The sequence below is a fragment of the Perca flavescens genome, chromosome 17 (genome assembly GCF_004354835.1).
Source record: "Perca flavescens isolate YP-PL-M2 chromosome 17, PFLA_1.0, whole genome shotgun sequence".
Taxonomy (NCBI): Eukaryota; Metazoa; Chordata; class Actinopteri; order Perciformes; family Percidae; genus Perca; species Perca flavescens.
Window position 1 is genome coordinate 15,364,447 of NC_041347.1, and position 16,455 is coordinate 15,380,901.

Consider the following 16,455-nt stretch of genomic DNA (forward strand, 5'->3'; position numbering starts at 1 on the left):
GGTTGTAGATGTATGAATGAGGGCCGTGCCCTGGCCAACTATAGCAAGCCTATATAATGCTCAGAGGATGTATTGACCTACATTACCCTGTTGAACATCAGCTTTTACATGTATAAATACACACATCAGCTTACACACAGACACACACACACACACACACACACACACACACACACACACACACACACACACACACACACACACACACACACACACACACACACACACACACACACACACACACACACACACACAACATATACACGCGGTGACTATTAAAGCTAATGAACAATCTGCGATCAAAGTGGCCCTCTCAAAGTCTTGCCCCCTTTATTCGTCCCTGTAATTAATTGGCCAATTAATGTGTGTTTATTCTGGACACCCATGGATGTAGCCATACCGGGGCGCTCTGGGAAAGATGAGAGTCAGACAGATAAATCAAAGCTCTGTGCATCTGTCCTTGCATGTGCCAAACGCTTCCCCCTGTAACACTCCTCTATCCCAACTGGGCCTACATGTAAGACCTTTTCATACCCAATCAGGTCAAATCTTTGTTCCATCCTCCGTCCCAATGCACTTGACATTGACAAGATTAATTGCCTTGTGCACTGGGCAAATGTGCTACCTCCTGGTGTAATACAGGTGTCAGAAACGTGGCTCTCTGGATTTCCTCAACATGAATTTGGACAGAGAGAAGAATAACCTAATCCATTTTGTTTAACAAGGGGTTAACGAATCCTCCCCCTGCTTGTAAAATCGCACAGGGTGTAAATCTTGCCATAAAATCTCAGCTGTGAGCCCTGCAGACCTGTAAATTCTTCTCTCTGTGTTACTCTTGCCATTGAGAACAGGTCAGGCCAAAACTGTAACTACATATGTTCATCACGCCACTGTATTTAAACACTGCTTTAAAGACACAGACCATCAATATGGTCATCAATTGTGTTGCAATGGTTAAATATACCATTGCTTTATAGGTGCTATGTGTGCGTACGCAGTAGTATATGTTAATTGAGTTACACTGAATTCAACAGACATAAATGTGAATGTGTACATATGGGATATACTGTATTTCACTACAGTTTTTAACTATTCTTAAATTGCTTTCTGCAATTTACCACAAAATGACTAAAGATAAGCCAACTGCGTCAAAGTAAAAAAGTAGCCTCAATTAAATGTACAGAACATTTACTTTTAGCCGTGATTTATAATTTGTTTATCTTGAATGTAAAATATATCAATGTGAAAGTATTTTAAACAGATCAGTGGCATCAGATCAAACCTGACTAAAGGCATTTGGAATAATTGAATTTACCATATCATTATAGCTGTGTACTGAGCAGGACAACAAGAAGCATGGCTCCAGTCAAATAGCTGCTGTAATTTCATGCATTTAGTGTATCACCCAAATCAGCAGCCTCCCGTGGAGATCTTCTGGCAGGAAGGCTGGTATTCTCACCAGGGACTCGTTACTTAATAATCTCGCCCTGCGGGTGCTCTGGTAGAGGTCAACAGTCTGTTACAGTTGCATCACTGTTCATGTCTGCCTCCACCTATGGAGCAGGAAACCGCTGCCAAATGTCCCAGTCCCCACACGCCGAACCATAACTCCTTCCCTATCACTGTCACTGCCTGCTTTGGTCTCTACAGACACACACACTGATCCAAATGAACCTGAGCCAAGTCCATCAGATATAATATGAATATTATATATACTATGGTAGCTCAATTATCTAAAAAAACAAACATTTTCTCAGCCCTGTAGAGGAGAGGCATCTAAATTCCAGTTAGAGCATGCATTTGGTTTTCAGAGAATGGCATACTTTTTCATACCAAATTAGGTTAAATGACAAAAGCTATTTACTGTGAAATGATAGATACATTTAGTTTTCAAGAAGATGAATGCTATTGTATCTAATATGACAGTAATGTTTTGTCCTGCATTATGCCATCCAGTAGAGAGTACCAGTAGGATATGGGTGCCCTGTTAAAAGGATTCCTTGCTCCATGGCAATATTGTCCTCACACGTACATATTTAAACATGGTTGTGCTGAGAGAAAATGACCAACAGTTTGGTAGGAGATAATAATGGCATAAGTGAAATATTATATAATTGTTCCCTAGTATGGAAGAGGCCATTCAACAACTAGTTTAAGCATTCAGTAAAAAGATGACCTTTGAGACATGTGCTAGCACAAGTGTGAAGGAGCAAAGAATATGGAGAAAAATATGCCTGTGCCTTTGGTCAGGACTTATAGACAGCTGTCTCAGTCATTCAGCAAAGGGCTTGAACGGGAAATGTAAACACCACTATCACTTCCAACAGACAGCAATTACCTCTTCTTTGCAAATGTGGACCAGTCCAGTTGCCAAGCAAAGACAAGACAGGCAATCTTTTTTACTTTTTTGACAGATTGTATCCATGCCACTTTAAAGTGCCCAGGCAGCTGTTGTTGATGTTCGTTACACTGTTTCAAATTTTCTTTGACACAAGTGAAGAACCGAAAGTGTGTCTGCACTACAATTACTGACGTGCATTGATCTGGGACTGTGCTATCAAATGATCTGAAGTGATGACAACTGACGAATGTGATGTGACAGCAGTTGAGGTTTTGAGATGTAGACTTGTATTATTTTACAAATAGACATATCTGCCATATAACTAGAGCATAATCTCTTTACTGAGAAACTGTCTTCAACAAGTGAACATCATGCTTACACCAAAGTTGTTCTCTGGTTTCATTCGACTTGCGGCTTAAGGATCTCATGGCTTACTGATATGTGCTTGTGGGGAAAACATAAAGCACACTGATATAAGGCTCCATACTGGTGCATGTCTACATTCAAATGATACAAAGGCATTAAAGACACTTTTAGAGGAACCTTTTGCGCCTGCATGTTACATAGAGCTATATTGTACTTTCAACTCTGTGAAAAACATTAGAATAAACTCTACATTCTAGTAACTATAATTCAAAAGTGAACAATAGATTTAAGAACAATGACTTGGAAATAAATAACTGATAATCTGTCAGACCCTGTAATTAGTGACCACGGTGGGTGTACAGCATAAAGCCTGAGAGTGGGAGCTGATTCAACATAGAATGAATAACCTGTTAGAGAAATCAAAGTGCTGCCATATCTCCGAGCTCCACTCTGTAATGTTTTTTTCAATAGCCATCAAATACTATGGGTGGATTATTTTACCTGTGGTATTGGTGTGGCACACCATATCACTTCACCAGATTAAAAGTCTCTGTTTTAATGGCTTGTCCCTCCACAAGGTCATCTTGTGTGGCCTAGCTAGCAACTGTCTCCAAGCCTTTTCATTTTCAGTGTGACTTTTGTTATCTCCTTGACATATGAGGCGAGCATCTCATGTGGCACAGTGTCATCCACCCACATCCACAGCTGAGCTACGCAGATGACTATTTCTATGAGAAACAGGAGCCATTTAACAGGAGGGAGAGAGATACTAGAGACAATTGGAAAGCAGTCAATTGAGAATGTCACCTCGTACCTGAAGATAAAGTCTTTGTAGCATCAAAGATGACAGAAATCTCACCTTATGCACAATAAAATACAACCGCATATTTATCACTGAGCTACAACTCACCAGTTATCAATCCATATAATTTGCCAACTGTGCCAACCATTTCACTCTTTAAGCCAAATAACTAAATAACAAACTCGACTTAAGTAAATAAATCAGTAAGAGGATCTATACTGCATAATTAATTAGAAGAGAACACATCCTTTGTAGCAACATCACATTGCTTCCATAGCAAACCAAGGGAATCCACATGGCATTTGTCAGTGACTTATATTTAGCAAGGTCTTCTTTTTCTATAGCTAATAAGGCTTAATGTGGTGTTAGGCATGGATTCAAACTCCAAAACCCACCTTGTAATGGGGGATTTCTTAAGGTGATTATTTATTAATCCACGGGAACCTACTGCCTTGCCCAGAGATGAACCCATGTCTGCACTGAACCCACTCACAACACAGTGCCAACTACCGAAGCAGAGTATGCTGGGAAGACTTGGCACGACATGAATAAACCAAGCTTGCCGTGGTGTTCCTGTTTATTTTGGCTTTCAGGAAGCAGTGTGCATTGACCAAGCGTAGATTTTAGTCCTATTTTGAGAATGCAAAATTACGTAATTAGGTACTTTTGCTATGCTTTCTGCCATCAAATACCACATCACTTTTGTATGCACACAATCCTTTATTATACAGTCCCTCATATTTATATATCGATGACTGTCAGAAAGGCACTTCTCTGCAATGCCAGCTGTTTGTATGAGCATACCAAATAATTGGCTTACAAATGACTACACTGAAAACTATAACATTCCAAGGTTGTTCTCTTCAGCATGCACATCTTTCGCCTCCTGGGCCTGTGTAGGACAGGGTCAGAATACAATGACCACATAGAGCTTAGCACATCACCACCTGATTAATATTTTGGCACACCACAGTTAGCGAGGGGGACATGTTCTGTTACTGGTGCTCCCCATCTTCTTTTTGATCTGCTGTAATGTGCCACTGAATTTCAAAGTCCTACTTTTTGCCTGTCATTCTGTGTCAATGCCATCCATAATAGATAAAACCAGGCCATTCACATAACTATTAATGGCAATGTGTAGGGGGGGAAATACATTCCCATAAATTCCTCGACATGGTCGGGCCCTTACCTCCACCCTGGCAAACTGAATTAGTCATCCATCGAGGTAATAAAATAAAACCAAGATTCTGTGAATGTTAGACATGGGGTCACAGAGGGGGCTGGGTGACTGCCCTTGAAATCCGCTATTGCATATGTTGCTTTAAACTTTTTAAACAGAGATAGATCGGTGCAAATGGCATCATTCCTCTTCTCCGCACTACAATGTCCTCCACATCTCCTTGAAGTAAATCTAAATGGCTTTGAGTGGTTGTGTTTTCCTCAACAATAAATTGAAGTAGACAGTGTGAGAGATGGTCTGGCTTGAATCTAAGGACTTGTGAAAGCTTTCCACTCCCAGCTATTCTTTGAAGGTTGTGAAGTGGTCAGTCTATGTCAAGATATTCTGCATCATTTGTAGATCAGCTACGGCTCTTAGTGAAACCAGTAAGTTGCAAGCGTGGACAAGTGTCACTAATTGGGTGAGAGTCTCCTGCTGTCTCAGCTGACCACTAGCTAGCCTCTGACAATGATATATGTCCACCTTCGTAAAAATAGGCTGTCAAACTGCAGAAACACAGATTGGTCAACAACATTGAGGCCACATGTGACTCGTAGAGCTAAGAATAAGCAGAAACCTTAGCACATTAACAGCCACCATGAAGTCAGCCAGTTATCAAAGACAGGGTATTAATAGAACTTTGTCTTCAGCAACAACAACAGCAGAAAGTCTGAAATGGCTAGTTTAAAGCCCTGTGGTGCAAGAAATATTACGGGTATATAGGAAACCAAGAAGCCATAACATCAAACAGAGTGACTTTCTATTCCTCAAAACCAATTATGATTGAAAGATTCATCATAAAACTGTTCCACAAGAAAAGTGCACACCATAATTGATGCCTCTGACACTCCGGCCCTTTGGCGCTCCATCCCTAATTAAGTCAGGTTAGGTATGAAATAACACAGAACTAATGAAGTAGAGAGACAACAGCATCAAAAACACATCTGCACCAGCCTCTGAGCTCACTTTTGTTGACCACGAATACCTTCCCTGAAAATGGATTACTTCATGCATTGAGAAATTGTACAACCGATGATAGGTCATAAATTGTTAATGTTATTGGTACAAGTTTTGAGTTTGAATGTATTCAAACACACACACACACACACACACTGAAGGGTGGAATTCTTGAGATACTTGTGTCCAGATGTCTTGAGTATTATGCATCATCTCGGCTCTTGCTTAATCTGAAAAGAACATTTTCCTGACCTACTTATGGATGCTCTACAGCTCAACCTGCTATATGTTTTATATTAGCCTAATGTTTTCTTCCCATTTTATGATCGTTCTCTGTAAGACAAACTGGAATTCTCAGTCGCATGGTGCCAGGCAAAGGTATTCACACTAAGTCTATTAAACTGGACACAAAAGGACACTCTCTTCACCTGTCTACCTGTGAACACTGTCTTTTCAGCTGTGCTGTCAAGGAACAACAACAGTCATCAGCCCACCATAATGTTACACAGTTTACCCAATACTAATGTCAGAACACCATGAATTACAAGTACTTCTCAAAAGAAGTGGAATTTTGCAACCGTCCCACAGAGAATGTGTGTTATTTTTTTATTTTATTTTTTTGACAAAGCTTTGAAGAGAGGCCCTCCTGAATTAACAGTATTAAATATAGTAGTAAATGCATACTTTTGATTTACATTACAGATTCAAACACTTGTATTCCTTACCACCGTTATTACATTCAGAGGTGACAAATAAATACATGTGGTGTAATGTTTCCAATGATTCAGTCATGGACATTGTCTACCCCAAATCAAGCTGGCCTTTTAGGACAGTGAATACTGTCCACTGCAGTCACCCAGTGGGGCCTAACCATGTGTGCTGCCAGTCATAGTGTGAGTGTGTGTGTGTGTGTGTGTGTGTTTGTGTGACCCCTTGACCACAAAGCCCATTCATTATTGTCATACAACAAGCCCACACACATCCCCTTCTCTCTTTGTAGGCCCAGCGCAATCCCTTTGCCACGCATCATCTTCGCCTCCCCCCAAAACAACAACAGCCACTCAGCTGCCGTGTGGCCTTTCCCCAGGCCTTTCCTCAGTACAACCACTAGCCAGGCCACACAACTGGTGGACTGTTTCTGTTTACTCACCCTTTTGCCCTCTTTGCCTGGTTCTCCTGGCACCCCAGCCAATCCCTATGGGAAAAGGACATGTATCATAGTGAATTGGGTGCAAGATTCATGTGGCATTATGGGGAGAGATTATGGCTTGCGTCTTGTAAAAACTGATGCAGACAGATGTTTGTGCCACATGTTTTCAGCAGACCAGTGGATAACTAGTGGGCTTATTTTCAGTGATAGGAAATGCAGCATTAGCTTAGTTAAAATTGCATGAATAGATAGGACTGAGTTTGCAGAGCTTCAGTTTCCATTCTTGCTCAGTTTCTAGATGACTTCTCCAGGATCCCCTTAATAGGCAATTTTCAGCTTCGGTTAATCAGAGCTTCATTACATTATTCTACACAGTATCTTGATAAGAAACAATTAGTAAGTTAATCACGGTACGTTCTGAGTAGTGATTTTGTTTAGAAGTTCTTCTGAAAATATATACTTATGGTGCTTCAATAATTGCTAGTAGTTGATTGTTTGAGCACATAGTATGTGCAATTTGTTGACAGAGAAAAACTTGTGGGATATTATACTTAAATGTGATGAATAATTTGTTACCTTTTCTCCTTTGTCACCTGGAGGGCCCTGCATGTAGCAAATAAAGAGTTATGTTTACAAGAAAACAAAGACATCAAATCAAGAAGACAGAATGCTTACATATTTTCAGTGAAAACTATATTAACTTTGTTTAAGTACCTGATCTCCTTTGACGCACTCTTTGTCAGCCTTGGAATCAAAATCAAAAGCGTGACAGTCAGTACGAGAACACGACTCACATGATTCATATATATATAGATTAACAATGTTTGCCAGTTACAGGCAAGAAACCCAGTTGGTCAGGAGGTAATTATCTTTGGCTGCGATGACCCGAAGACAAGTCATGGCATAGCTATTACAACTCCCCAGACACCCTGCTGGCCACAGTCAGGAAAGGGCAGACAGAGTTATCTATCCACCAGGCCACAGAATGGACGCAAGGCCACATACAACATCTCGGCTTTCCGAATAATTGGTGTCCTCTTTCAATTGGCATCCAAAAGTCAAATGCTGTTGACGTTTCTTGGAAACAGCTGCAAAAATGTACATTTATAACATATGTCTTGCATGTTAGTCAGAGGCCGCATGCAAAGAACAAACAACAAAAGATAAAAATAATTTAACAAGGAGGCTGACAGCCCTGAGATATTTGCAGCTGTATATATAATAAAAAAGAGTGACAGCTCTGACCTGTGACACCTTAAATAACACATGCCTCAGTTCATGCAGTGCTTACATCAGTCATTCATGTACAATGGTACATCTTTTGTTGCCTTGTGAGCAGTGTTTGGAATAACGCCGTTTAAAAGAACGGCGTTAGGTAACAACGTTATTTTTTCAGTAACGGGGTAATCTAACTAATTACTTTTCCCGTCGTTACAACGCCGTTAACGTTACTGGACGTTAAATGCGGTGCGTTACTATGCATTGATTGAATAAACTGTGTAATCCGAACGCATCCCTTGCTAACAGCTACTGAGGAGTTGGGTTAATAACGAGGTAAGCGTTTATGATTGGCTAAGGCAGAGTCGTGTTTAATGGTAGCCAATCAGAGCCAGTGTTTTTACACACATGCCAGCACACGCGCCACACACACAACAGCTAAACAGATTAGGCAGAGATGGCGAGTCAGGAGCAATCCCATGAAAAGTTGGCATTTTCAAGGTGGAGATATGCACTACTTCAAATTAATTGTGGTCAAAGGCAAGAACGTGCATGTGTACATTACAGTATGTTCAGGAGCCATAACATAATGTTCCGTTATAAGCAACTCTAATTTAATGAAGCATCTCACAACGACACACGCATCTACAAAGCCGAAACCAGCGATACCTCCACCACAGATGATAGCTCGCCATCTGCTAGCAAAGAAGGACTCGGAGCAAAGTCCTCCAAGCAGCAAAAGCTAGATCTTTCTGCCTCACAACAAAAACCTATGACACAGGCTGAAGTCAACCGTATGACAGGCAGTTGTTAAAAGTATATGTGTCATATAAGTTTATATGGTGTAACTGTTTACTTTTCTTACAAAGATAATACTTGAAGTGCAGGATAAATCCAAACACCTGTCTGTTCTACCCATTTCAACTGACTTGTGAAAACTGCTAAAAAAAAAATCCAAATTCTTTGACATATAGCAACTTATTTTTTTCCCCTGGTAACGAGTTACTTTTATTATAGAGTAATTCAGTTACTAACTCAGTTACTTTTTTGAACAAGTACTGAGTAACTATAACTAATTACTTTTTTAAAGTAACGTTCCCAACACTGCTTGTGAGCACAGAGTTTTGACCTTGGAGCAATACAATGCAAATCCACTCAGCAGCAAGTCTACGCTACTTTAGTAACTTCATCCCAACATTTTCTGCTTACATTAACCAGCCAATTTACTGGCACAATGTGAGACATTTTTGCTCAAAACTATGTTCGCTTTACAGGGAAAGATTGTTATTTAGCTTGTCCTTGTAAAATTAGCATTGGAGAAAAGCTAAGGGATGGTGGCTGTGTTCTGTGGGTATTGTAGGCACTTTGGTGACATAAAAGGGGCAAGCCAGAAGCAGTGGGACACAGTTTTTGTGTCACTCCATAGCTGATTAAAACCAGCAGGCTGATCCCCTCATGATGTGTACATAATTAGCTAACCACCCACAGTATACCTTTAAGCTCCAGCAGCCGTCAACTCCCTGGCTACAATGCACTGAGAGTAAGTGTGTTTGCATCTGTCCACACATTCACTATATGTGTTGCTGTTACATATCTGTCTTCTGACAGCACAGGAATGAGCACATTTCTGGGTTATGTTCTCTGTCCTCTCGATTTTTACAAGACTACAGAAAAAAGCACTAGTACAACCAGTCCAATTATACGATCGAAATACATAAAGCATGGTGTAGTTCTTTTTGGGTGTCTGTAAATGTGAGAAGTCTGCAGGGACAGCCACCAAACCAATAAGTGCATGTCTCACCCATGTGGGATACAGCCAGCGACTACCTGTCAACCTCCCCCTCACCCTGAGGCTTGGAGCTCTACTTTTCTCTTCCTGGCTGCTCATCCCTGTCCTTTTTGGCCCGAGTAAGGATGCCCACTGAGCCCTGTCAATCTGCTCCTTGTTTGACCCATTCCCAGGCGATGGTAACGTGACACAGAGACTGCTCACCTGAGTGCCTCACTTTCCATCTCTGTGGGCCAGATGTTTTAACACCGTCTGTAGCGCCTGGTCAGCCAAAAAGGCTGTGATACAGTATTTAGAAAGCTCAGGCCAGCCATTTCAGGTCACACCCGCGTGAGTAGATTTCGACATTTCTACTTCTTCTGAATGTCCTTATATATACAGATAGCATAATGAGATGTAAATGTAACAGTGTGAACTTACAGGCAGCCCCCGAGCTCCAGGAAGACCCACATCACCCTGCAAAATAAGATAATAATTAGTAAAAAATAAATTAAAAAAACTCAGTCAATAACATCTTTATCATTCTGTGTGCAATGGAAATGGCTACAGCTAAATCAGCACAATATATTTTTTGACTTTTGAAGATCTAGCCTAAAGGCCAGCTATCATGTTTGTGATAAAAACTGAAGGTCAGGATTTTACTATTCATAGCAGTACTATGTCAATATACAGTATGCACCATGTGCTATAGAAGGCCATTAACTGGTATTTACAGTATGCCTTAAAATGAAGCCCGTCTGATGACTTTCAAACTGTCAGACAACTGGCAGGTGGGCTGGTGCTATTAAATGTGACAGGCCTTAAAATAAACACAGCCGTACTATATCATGTAAAAGCTTTGCAGTATTAACAATGGACAGGTATGATAACATTGTTTGGTGACTGTGACATACAGGCAGTCACGAAAAGTCATATAAGGAAAGAAGTAGATGTCTTTTGACGCCAGCATAAGCCAGTGTAAGCAATGATCTCACAAGCTTTTTACTGCCTCCTTTGTCTTTTCAGATAAAACTCATGTATCACTGTCCAATATTTTTGCAGTTCTCTCCCCTTTTCACCACAATCCCAACAGTACTTTATACAGCACCGAGTTGAAGATCAGTGGACTTTACATCTGGCAATACCCGTTTATCAGATGTGGATGAAAAAAAAAAAGTGTTTGTAGTTCATATCCATTTTGTTGTCTAAATGAATGTCACAGCTAAGATATGCCTGCCATGGGATATGCAAGGGACTCATTACTTTATGCTTCCAAATCTGCCTTCCTCTGTCACTTTCAATACAAACAAACGTTCCCTCCACCCCCACCCTCCCATCCAGAAAATAGGATAAAATACGCTCTGATTCTCTGTTGTCTTCACAGAAACACACAGACCTCATTATAACTTCAAGGCTGGCAGACAGAGCGTTACACCTACCATTATGTGGTGAGTTCTTCCAAAAGACAACAACAACAAATAAAGCCTCAATAAGGGAGGAAAAATGAAAGAGCGGGAGATATGGCAACTAATTACAGGAAAAAACATTTCATCTTATACATGGAAAATAATCCCACTGTGGGATGACAAGAAAAGAAAACTTCAAAAAAATATTTTCTGCATTGCAACAAGAGTTTATCTAATTCATGTCAGTGATGTCAGGGAACAGGCTATAAAGGGGCTGCAGATAAGAACAAGGTTTTGCATCAAACTCCATTGCTGCACTTCGAGCTTGTCTTAAATCCCAGGCTTATGATAGCCTACTGCACAGGACATACCTGTTGGATTTCTAATACTAGGGACAAAATGTCAAATGTATTTTAAATCAAGAGACCCTGTGAGGAGTCACTAAACAAGAAGGCAATATTATGCAAACCACATTTTTGCTGCAGGCTTTAGTCCCATAAAAACTGTTTAGAGAGGGCAAGATAAAGAGATTTTGTTGGGTATGTCCATTACAAACAGCTATCCCTATGAATATACAAATACTCTGCAAATATAGTGAGTGGAAGATTTTCTCTCAGCCTGGATAAAAGCTACTCTATATGACCATCAATACGCTCTTGCTAAGTTATGATGGCAATAACAGTATTCTTTAGCTGGCCATGTTTGGAGTAGCAATCATAGCAGCACTTCAAACAGATGGGCAAACATGTTATTGAGACTGGGATTACAGCTCATGAAAGTCTCGCAGATTTCCTGAAATATCTATTTTCCTTTAAAAAAGAAAACAATGATGGTGTCATTTTGTCAGGGGGCCAGTCTGTATAGCAGACTCACTCACTTTGTTTCCTTTGGGACCAACTGGACCAACTGGACCAACTGGCCCTGGGTCACCTTTCAGACCCTGGAAACAAAAAATATACAATATATTGAAGTATATTTCTTTTTAGTGAGAGTTACGGATTAAAAGATGGTTATAAAAAAAATAACCCAACATGTGTTACTGTATGTCACTATGTTGACACTCAGTATCTCATGCAGGTGTGAGATTCTCATGCCTGCCACAACCAGTCAATGAGAGAAGAGCAAGTAATGTCAATCATTAGACACTGCATGTACCAAAAGCCTGCTGAGAGATTTACAATCAGTGTTTTTACTATCGTCACACTTAGGTTTAGCAAGGACTGTGATTGTCATTGCTTTTACACCTTGAAGCAGAGAACCTGAGGGTGGAATTGAACTGCAAAATCGGGGCAAAGTCAAGCCTCTCGGTGGTGAAATGTGAAAGAGGAGGGACAGCTGAGATAAAGAGTGATAGCTGATGAATGAGACTTGACACATATTGACAGGCTAAATTTGCAGCGAATCTTGTTAGGTGTGACACATTTGGGCCACTCGCAGCAACTCTTTAAAAATGGGTTTGGAGAGGGAGGTGGGGGGGTAACGGGAAAGATGGGGAATGTGAGCGGTCCAAGTCTGCAAAATGATTCAGAAATACAATAATTTGTCACGGTTAAATTTAGAGTTAGAAAGGCTATTAATAGTGAATTATATATCTGCAGAAGATGATTACCTACCTTTATCACATTAAGTCTGGCTCCACCAGAGACGTGACTAATTCATTGCCTACTCCCTGCAAGCCTCGAATTACACACTACCAATTCAGAGAACAGAAACAATACTGGTGTAAAACAATTGCACCTATGGTAACAACAGCTAATACAAGTTGCCTATAAGGTACAGTTAAGATGACATGACTGTGTCATGATTTTATCAGATTGTATCACTTAATGCGGGCCCTCAGCCCACGCACACTGTCAATAATAGAGCAGCTGTCTCTTAGCTGTACATGAGAGCCAGATTATTTATTTAAATTGACAGCCTAACTACTTTACTAGGGCAATCTGACACAAGGGGCTCTAGAAGCAAATTCTCCTCTGAGTTATTACCAGTAGCACAAACGAAGGAGCATCAGAGCACAAGCTCATTTGATAACAAGGACGTAAACAACTTTGGGTGGTGTCGACTATGGAAGAGTATTTGATTCATCTTGTAAGAATTTCGGCAGCATTTTTGTAATGAGATCTTGTCTCGTTGTGTTGTAAAGCCTCTTGTAATATAAACACGTTTTGTTGTTATTTTCATCCTTTACATTCATTATGTGGTGTCCTCTTGTTATTTTGAGAAAAGGCTGACAGTTGTTGCCATTCACAGCTTTCTGTTTGTGAGTAAAGCACAAATTCAAACTTATAACAACATTATTTTATTATTTATTATTACATTACTACACATTATTCACTCCAGCCATATAGAATGACATAATTTAGCCTCATCTTTAAAGTAGGCTCAGTCCAGAGACATGGGAAGTTAAATTATTATATACAGTAAAAGTGACCTGCAAAAAACTGACCACTCGTAAAAATCCAAAACACAGGGAATTCAATAAATCTAAGCTTAAATTAGTGGGTGTTATTTTACATTGGTTAAAATAAAGCCCTGAAGCATCCTAAAAGAACATGTTCTGCCTAGGACTGACATATTTAAGTTAGAATGACTTACTCATATGATTACTATGTGGGTTTAAAAAAAGAAATCAAAAATATGAGGTTTTTATGTTGCCCTCTGCCACATCCTCTCCGGCAGACTGCAGACACAAGACAATATGTTAGGGAACTCATCACTGATTGGCTCGCCCTGACATTCTTACCCTAACCATAACCAATCCCACTCCTCTTGCCTAAACCTAACCAACCCAACCAGAGCAGGCAACGAGTACTAGTCATTCAGGGATGAGTCCCCTAATGAATATTCATGAGTCTTCCCCTACCACCCTGCCACAAAAATTTTGCGCTCGCGGGCTCTGACTTGCGCAATGGCATGCAAATTATCCAATCCAAAATGGAAAAAATAAGATCACCTTACCAGGGAATCAAACTCCAGACTCCCAGGACAAAGCTCAGTGTTCTAACCACTCACCTAGCAGTTCTCACAGGATGTTGTACAACTGTTTACCACTAGGTGTCTTCAAGCCTTGGTTGTTAGGTAACCATATTTTATACAAAAAATAGATACTATCTAACAAACTAACGGTTTTATGCTTTCACTGAAGACAGAAAGCACAACTGTAGTATCCATTTTCAGCTAGAAATTCAATTATTATAAACTTTAGAGACAAAACTTTCCTAATATGCCAGTTTCTGCTGTCATGGAAGATGAACGGCCGCCATGATTTCAGTGCACGCGAGCAACGTGTTTTTGTTGTTACGTCACAGGGTGTGAATAGCTCAGCTGTGTGACCGAGGCTATTCGTACCAGGGGTGCAAATAGACACTCCGTAAATATTTTAATCACAACATTCAACAAAGTGGTTTTACATAAAAAGATTTGTAATTTATCTAGTTTTCCAAATGCCAACAATGTACTCTCTCAACTTATGCTGAGTGATGCTAATGTTCCCATTTGTGCTTGTGGTTGTTAATTTAGTATGATAAACGATGCCAAAGGGGGAAAAAAATGTATTGTGTAACTGTGTGATTATTCAGATAATTCCAGGGCTGCAGTATTGTCAGCGATAGCACCTGTGGAACTTCTCAGTACCCGGACCTGTCTGTAGTAATACACATACAACCAGTGCAATTAAAAGTGAGCCCTCACAGGTTTTTGGCAGTCTTGCAAATTTTGCATCAACTCTTACTCAGGGACATACAGAATAAACACAGACACAGTTTTTGCTCTAATTGTCTATTTTTCCTACAGCCAATAGCCTACTATAAACCATGTTTTCTAAATTAATTCAGAGTTGGTGCTTTGAATATGTTCACTGTATTTTAGGGTATTTAGTATTAGGGCACAAACAATTGGTTGTCAAAATAAAGACTACGTATCATAGTTTTTTTTTTGTCAAAAAGCTTTTACGTGATCATTTTTTAAATAATGATTTACACATTTTTATGCTGATTTTATAGAAATATGTTTTTTTTATTATTTGATCCTCGCATAACAGAAAAAGGTTTCAATTCGCTATAGGAGAGCATAAATGCAATATAAGTATTGACATAATACGCATTTACTATGTATATATATATATATACATACACACACACATATACACTTACAAGTATCTGGGGATACACCTGGACAATAAACTGGACTGGTCAGCCAACACTGATGCACTCTACAAGAAAGGGCAGAGCCAGCTGTACTTCCTGAGGAGGCTGTGGTCCTTTAATGTCTGCAGCAAACTCTTCTGAATGTTTTACCAGTCTGTTCTTGCCAGCGTCCTCTTCTATGCTGTGGTATGCTGGGGAGGAAGCACTAAGAAGAGGGATGCTGGGCGACTGGACAGACTGGTAAGGAAAGCTGGCTCTGTCGTGGGCGCTGAACTGGAGTTCATAACTTCAATATCAGATAAAAGGACCCTGAACAAACTGCTCAACATTTTGGACAATGACTGTCCATCCACTCCACAGCACTATCACAAAGCAGAAGAGCATGATCAACTCAAGACTACGCACACTGCCATGCACAACTGACAGACTGAGAAAGTCATTTGTCCACAGGGCCATACAACTCTACAATGCTTCACAAAAAAGAAGAGGAGAGATAGACTTCTCTGCATAGTCTGTCTGCCTCTCCTCCCTCTCCACTACTTCCACTACCTCCTATAACAACAGTTATGTATTGACTGTCCACTGGCCCACTGTTTACTGCTTACACTGTTTACTGGCTATATTAGCCCATATGCACATCCCCTCCCTCCCTCCTTCCCCCAGCCTGGACCGAGGTCTGACTTAATACTTGAAAAATGGCTGTAACCCTATTACTTCAAACCTCTAATATTGACTGTTGATTTGTGTATAGCCTACTGTCCATTTTATTCCCATATAATGCCATATTTAATGCTGTCTTTTTTTTTACTTTATCCTTGCACTGCTATAGTTTTTATATTACTATGTCTACATTATTCTCTTATATTGTCTATATTTAATGCTGGTCTCTAGACTTTATCCTTACACTATTGGACGTATTTGCACTACCACCATGACACACACTCTCATAGAGCACCTTACATACTGAATCACTGCAAGCGTCTCATGCTTATACATCCCTTAGTACATTCATATGGATTTTTTATTTAGTGTTTTTTCTTTTATTGTCCATATTATTCATGTGGATTTGTTTGTTTTGTGTTA

General features: G+C 40.1%; 1 protein-coding gene across 7 annotated transcripts in view; it reads right to left on the minus strand.

Annotated features, from left to right (window-relative positions):
- The window catches only part of LOC114572026 (collagen alpha-1(XIX) chain), a 101,569-nt gene that overhangs the window by 53,144 nt on the left and 31,970 nt on the right, over positions 1-16,455 (minus strand). For 6 of the 7 annotated variants that reach the window (XM_028603413.1, XM_028603411.1, XM_028603417.1 and 3 more), the window contains 5 exons: positions 12,105-12,167; positions 10,263-10,298; positions 7,550-7,579; positions 7,412-7,438; positions 6,836-6,880 (listed from right to left, as the gene is read on the minus strand). In XM_028603413.1, coding sequence (XP_028459214.1) covers positions 6,836-6,880; positions 7,412-7,438; positions 7,550-7,579; positions 10,263-10,298; positions 12,105-12,167 — 201 coding nt within the window. The remainder of the gene's footprint in view (positions 1-6,835; positions 6,881-7,411; positions 7,439-7,549; positions 7,580-10,262; positions 10,299-12,104; positions 12,168-16,455) is intronic. The other variant, XM_028603414.1, reaches the window with a different exon arrangement.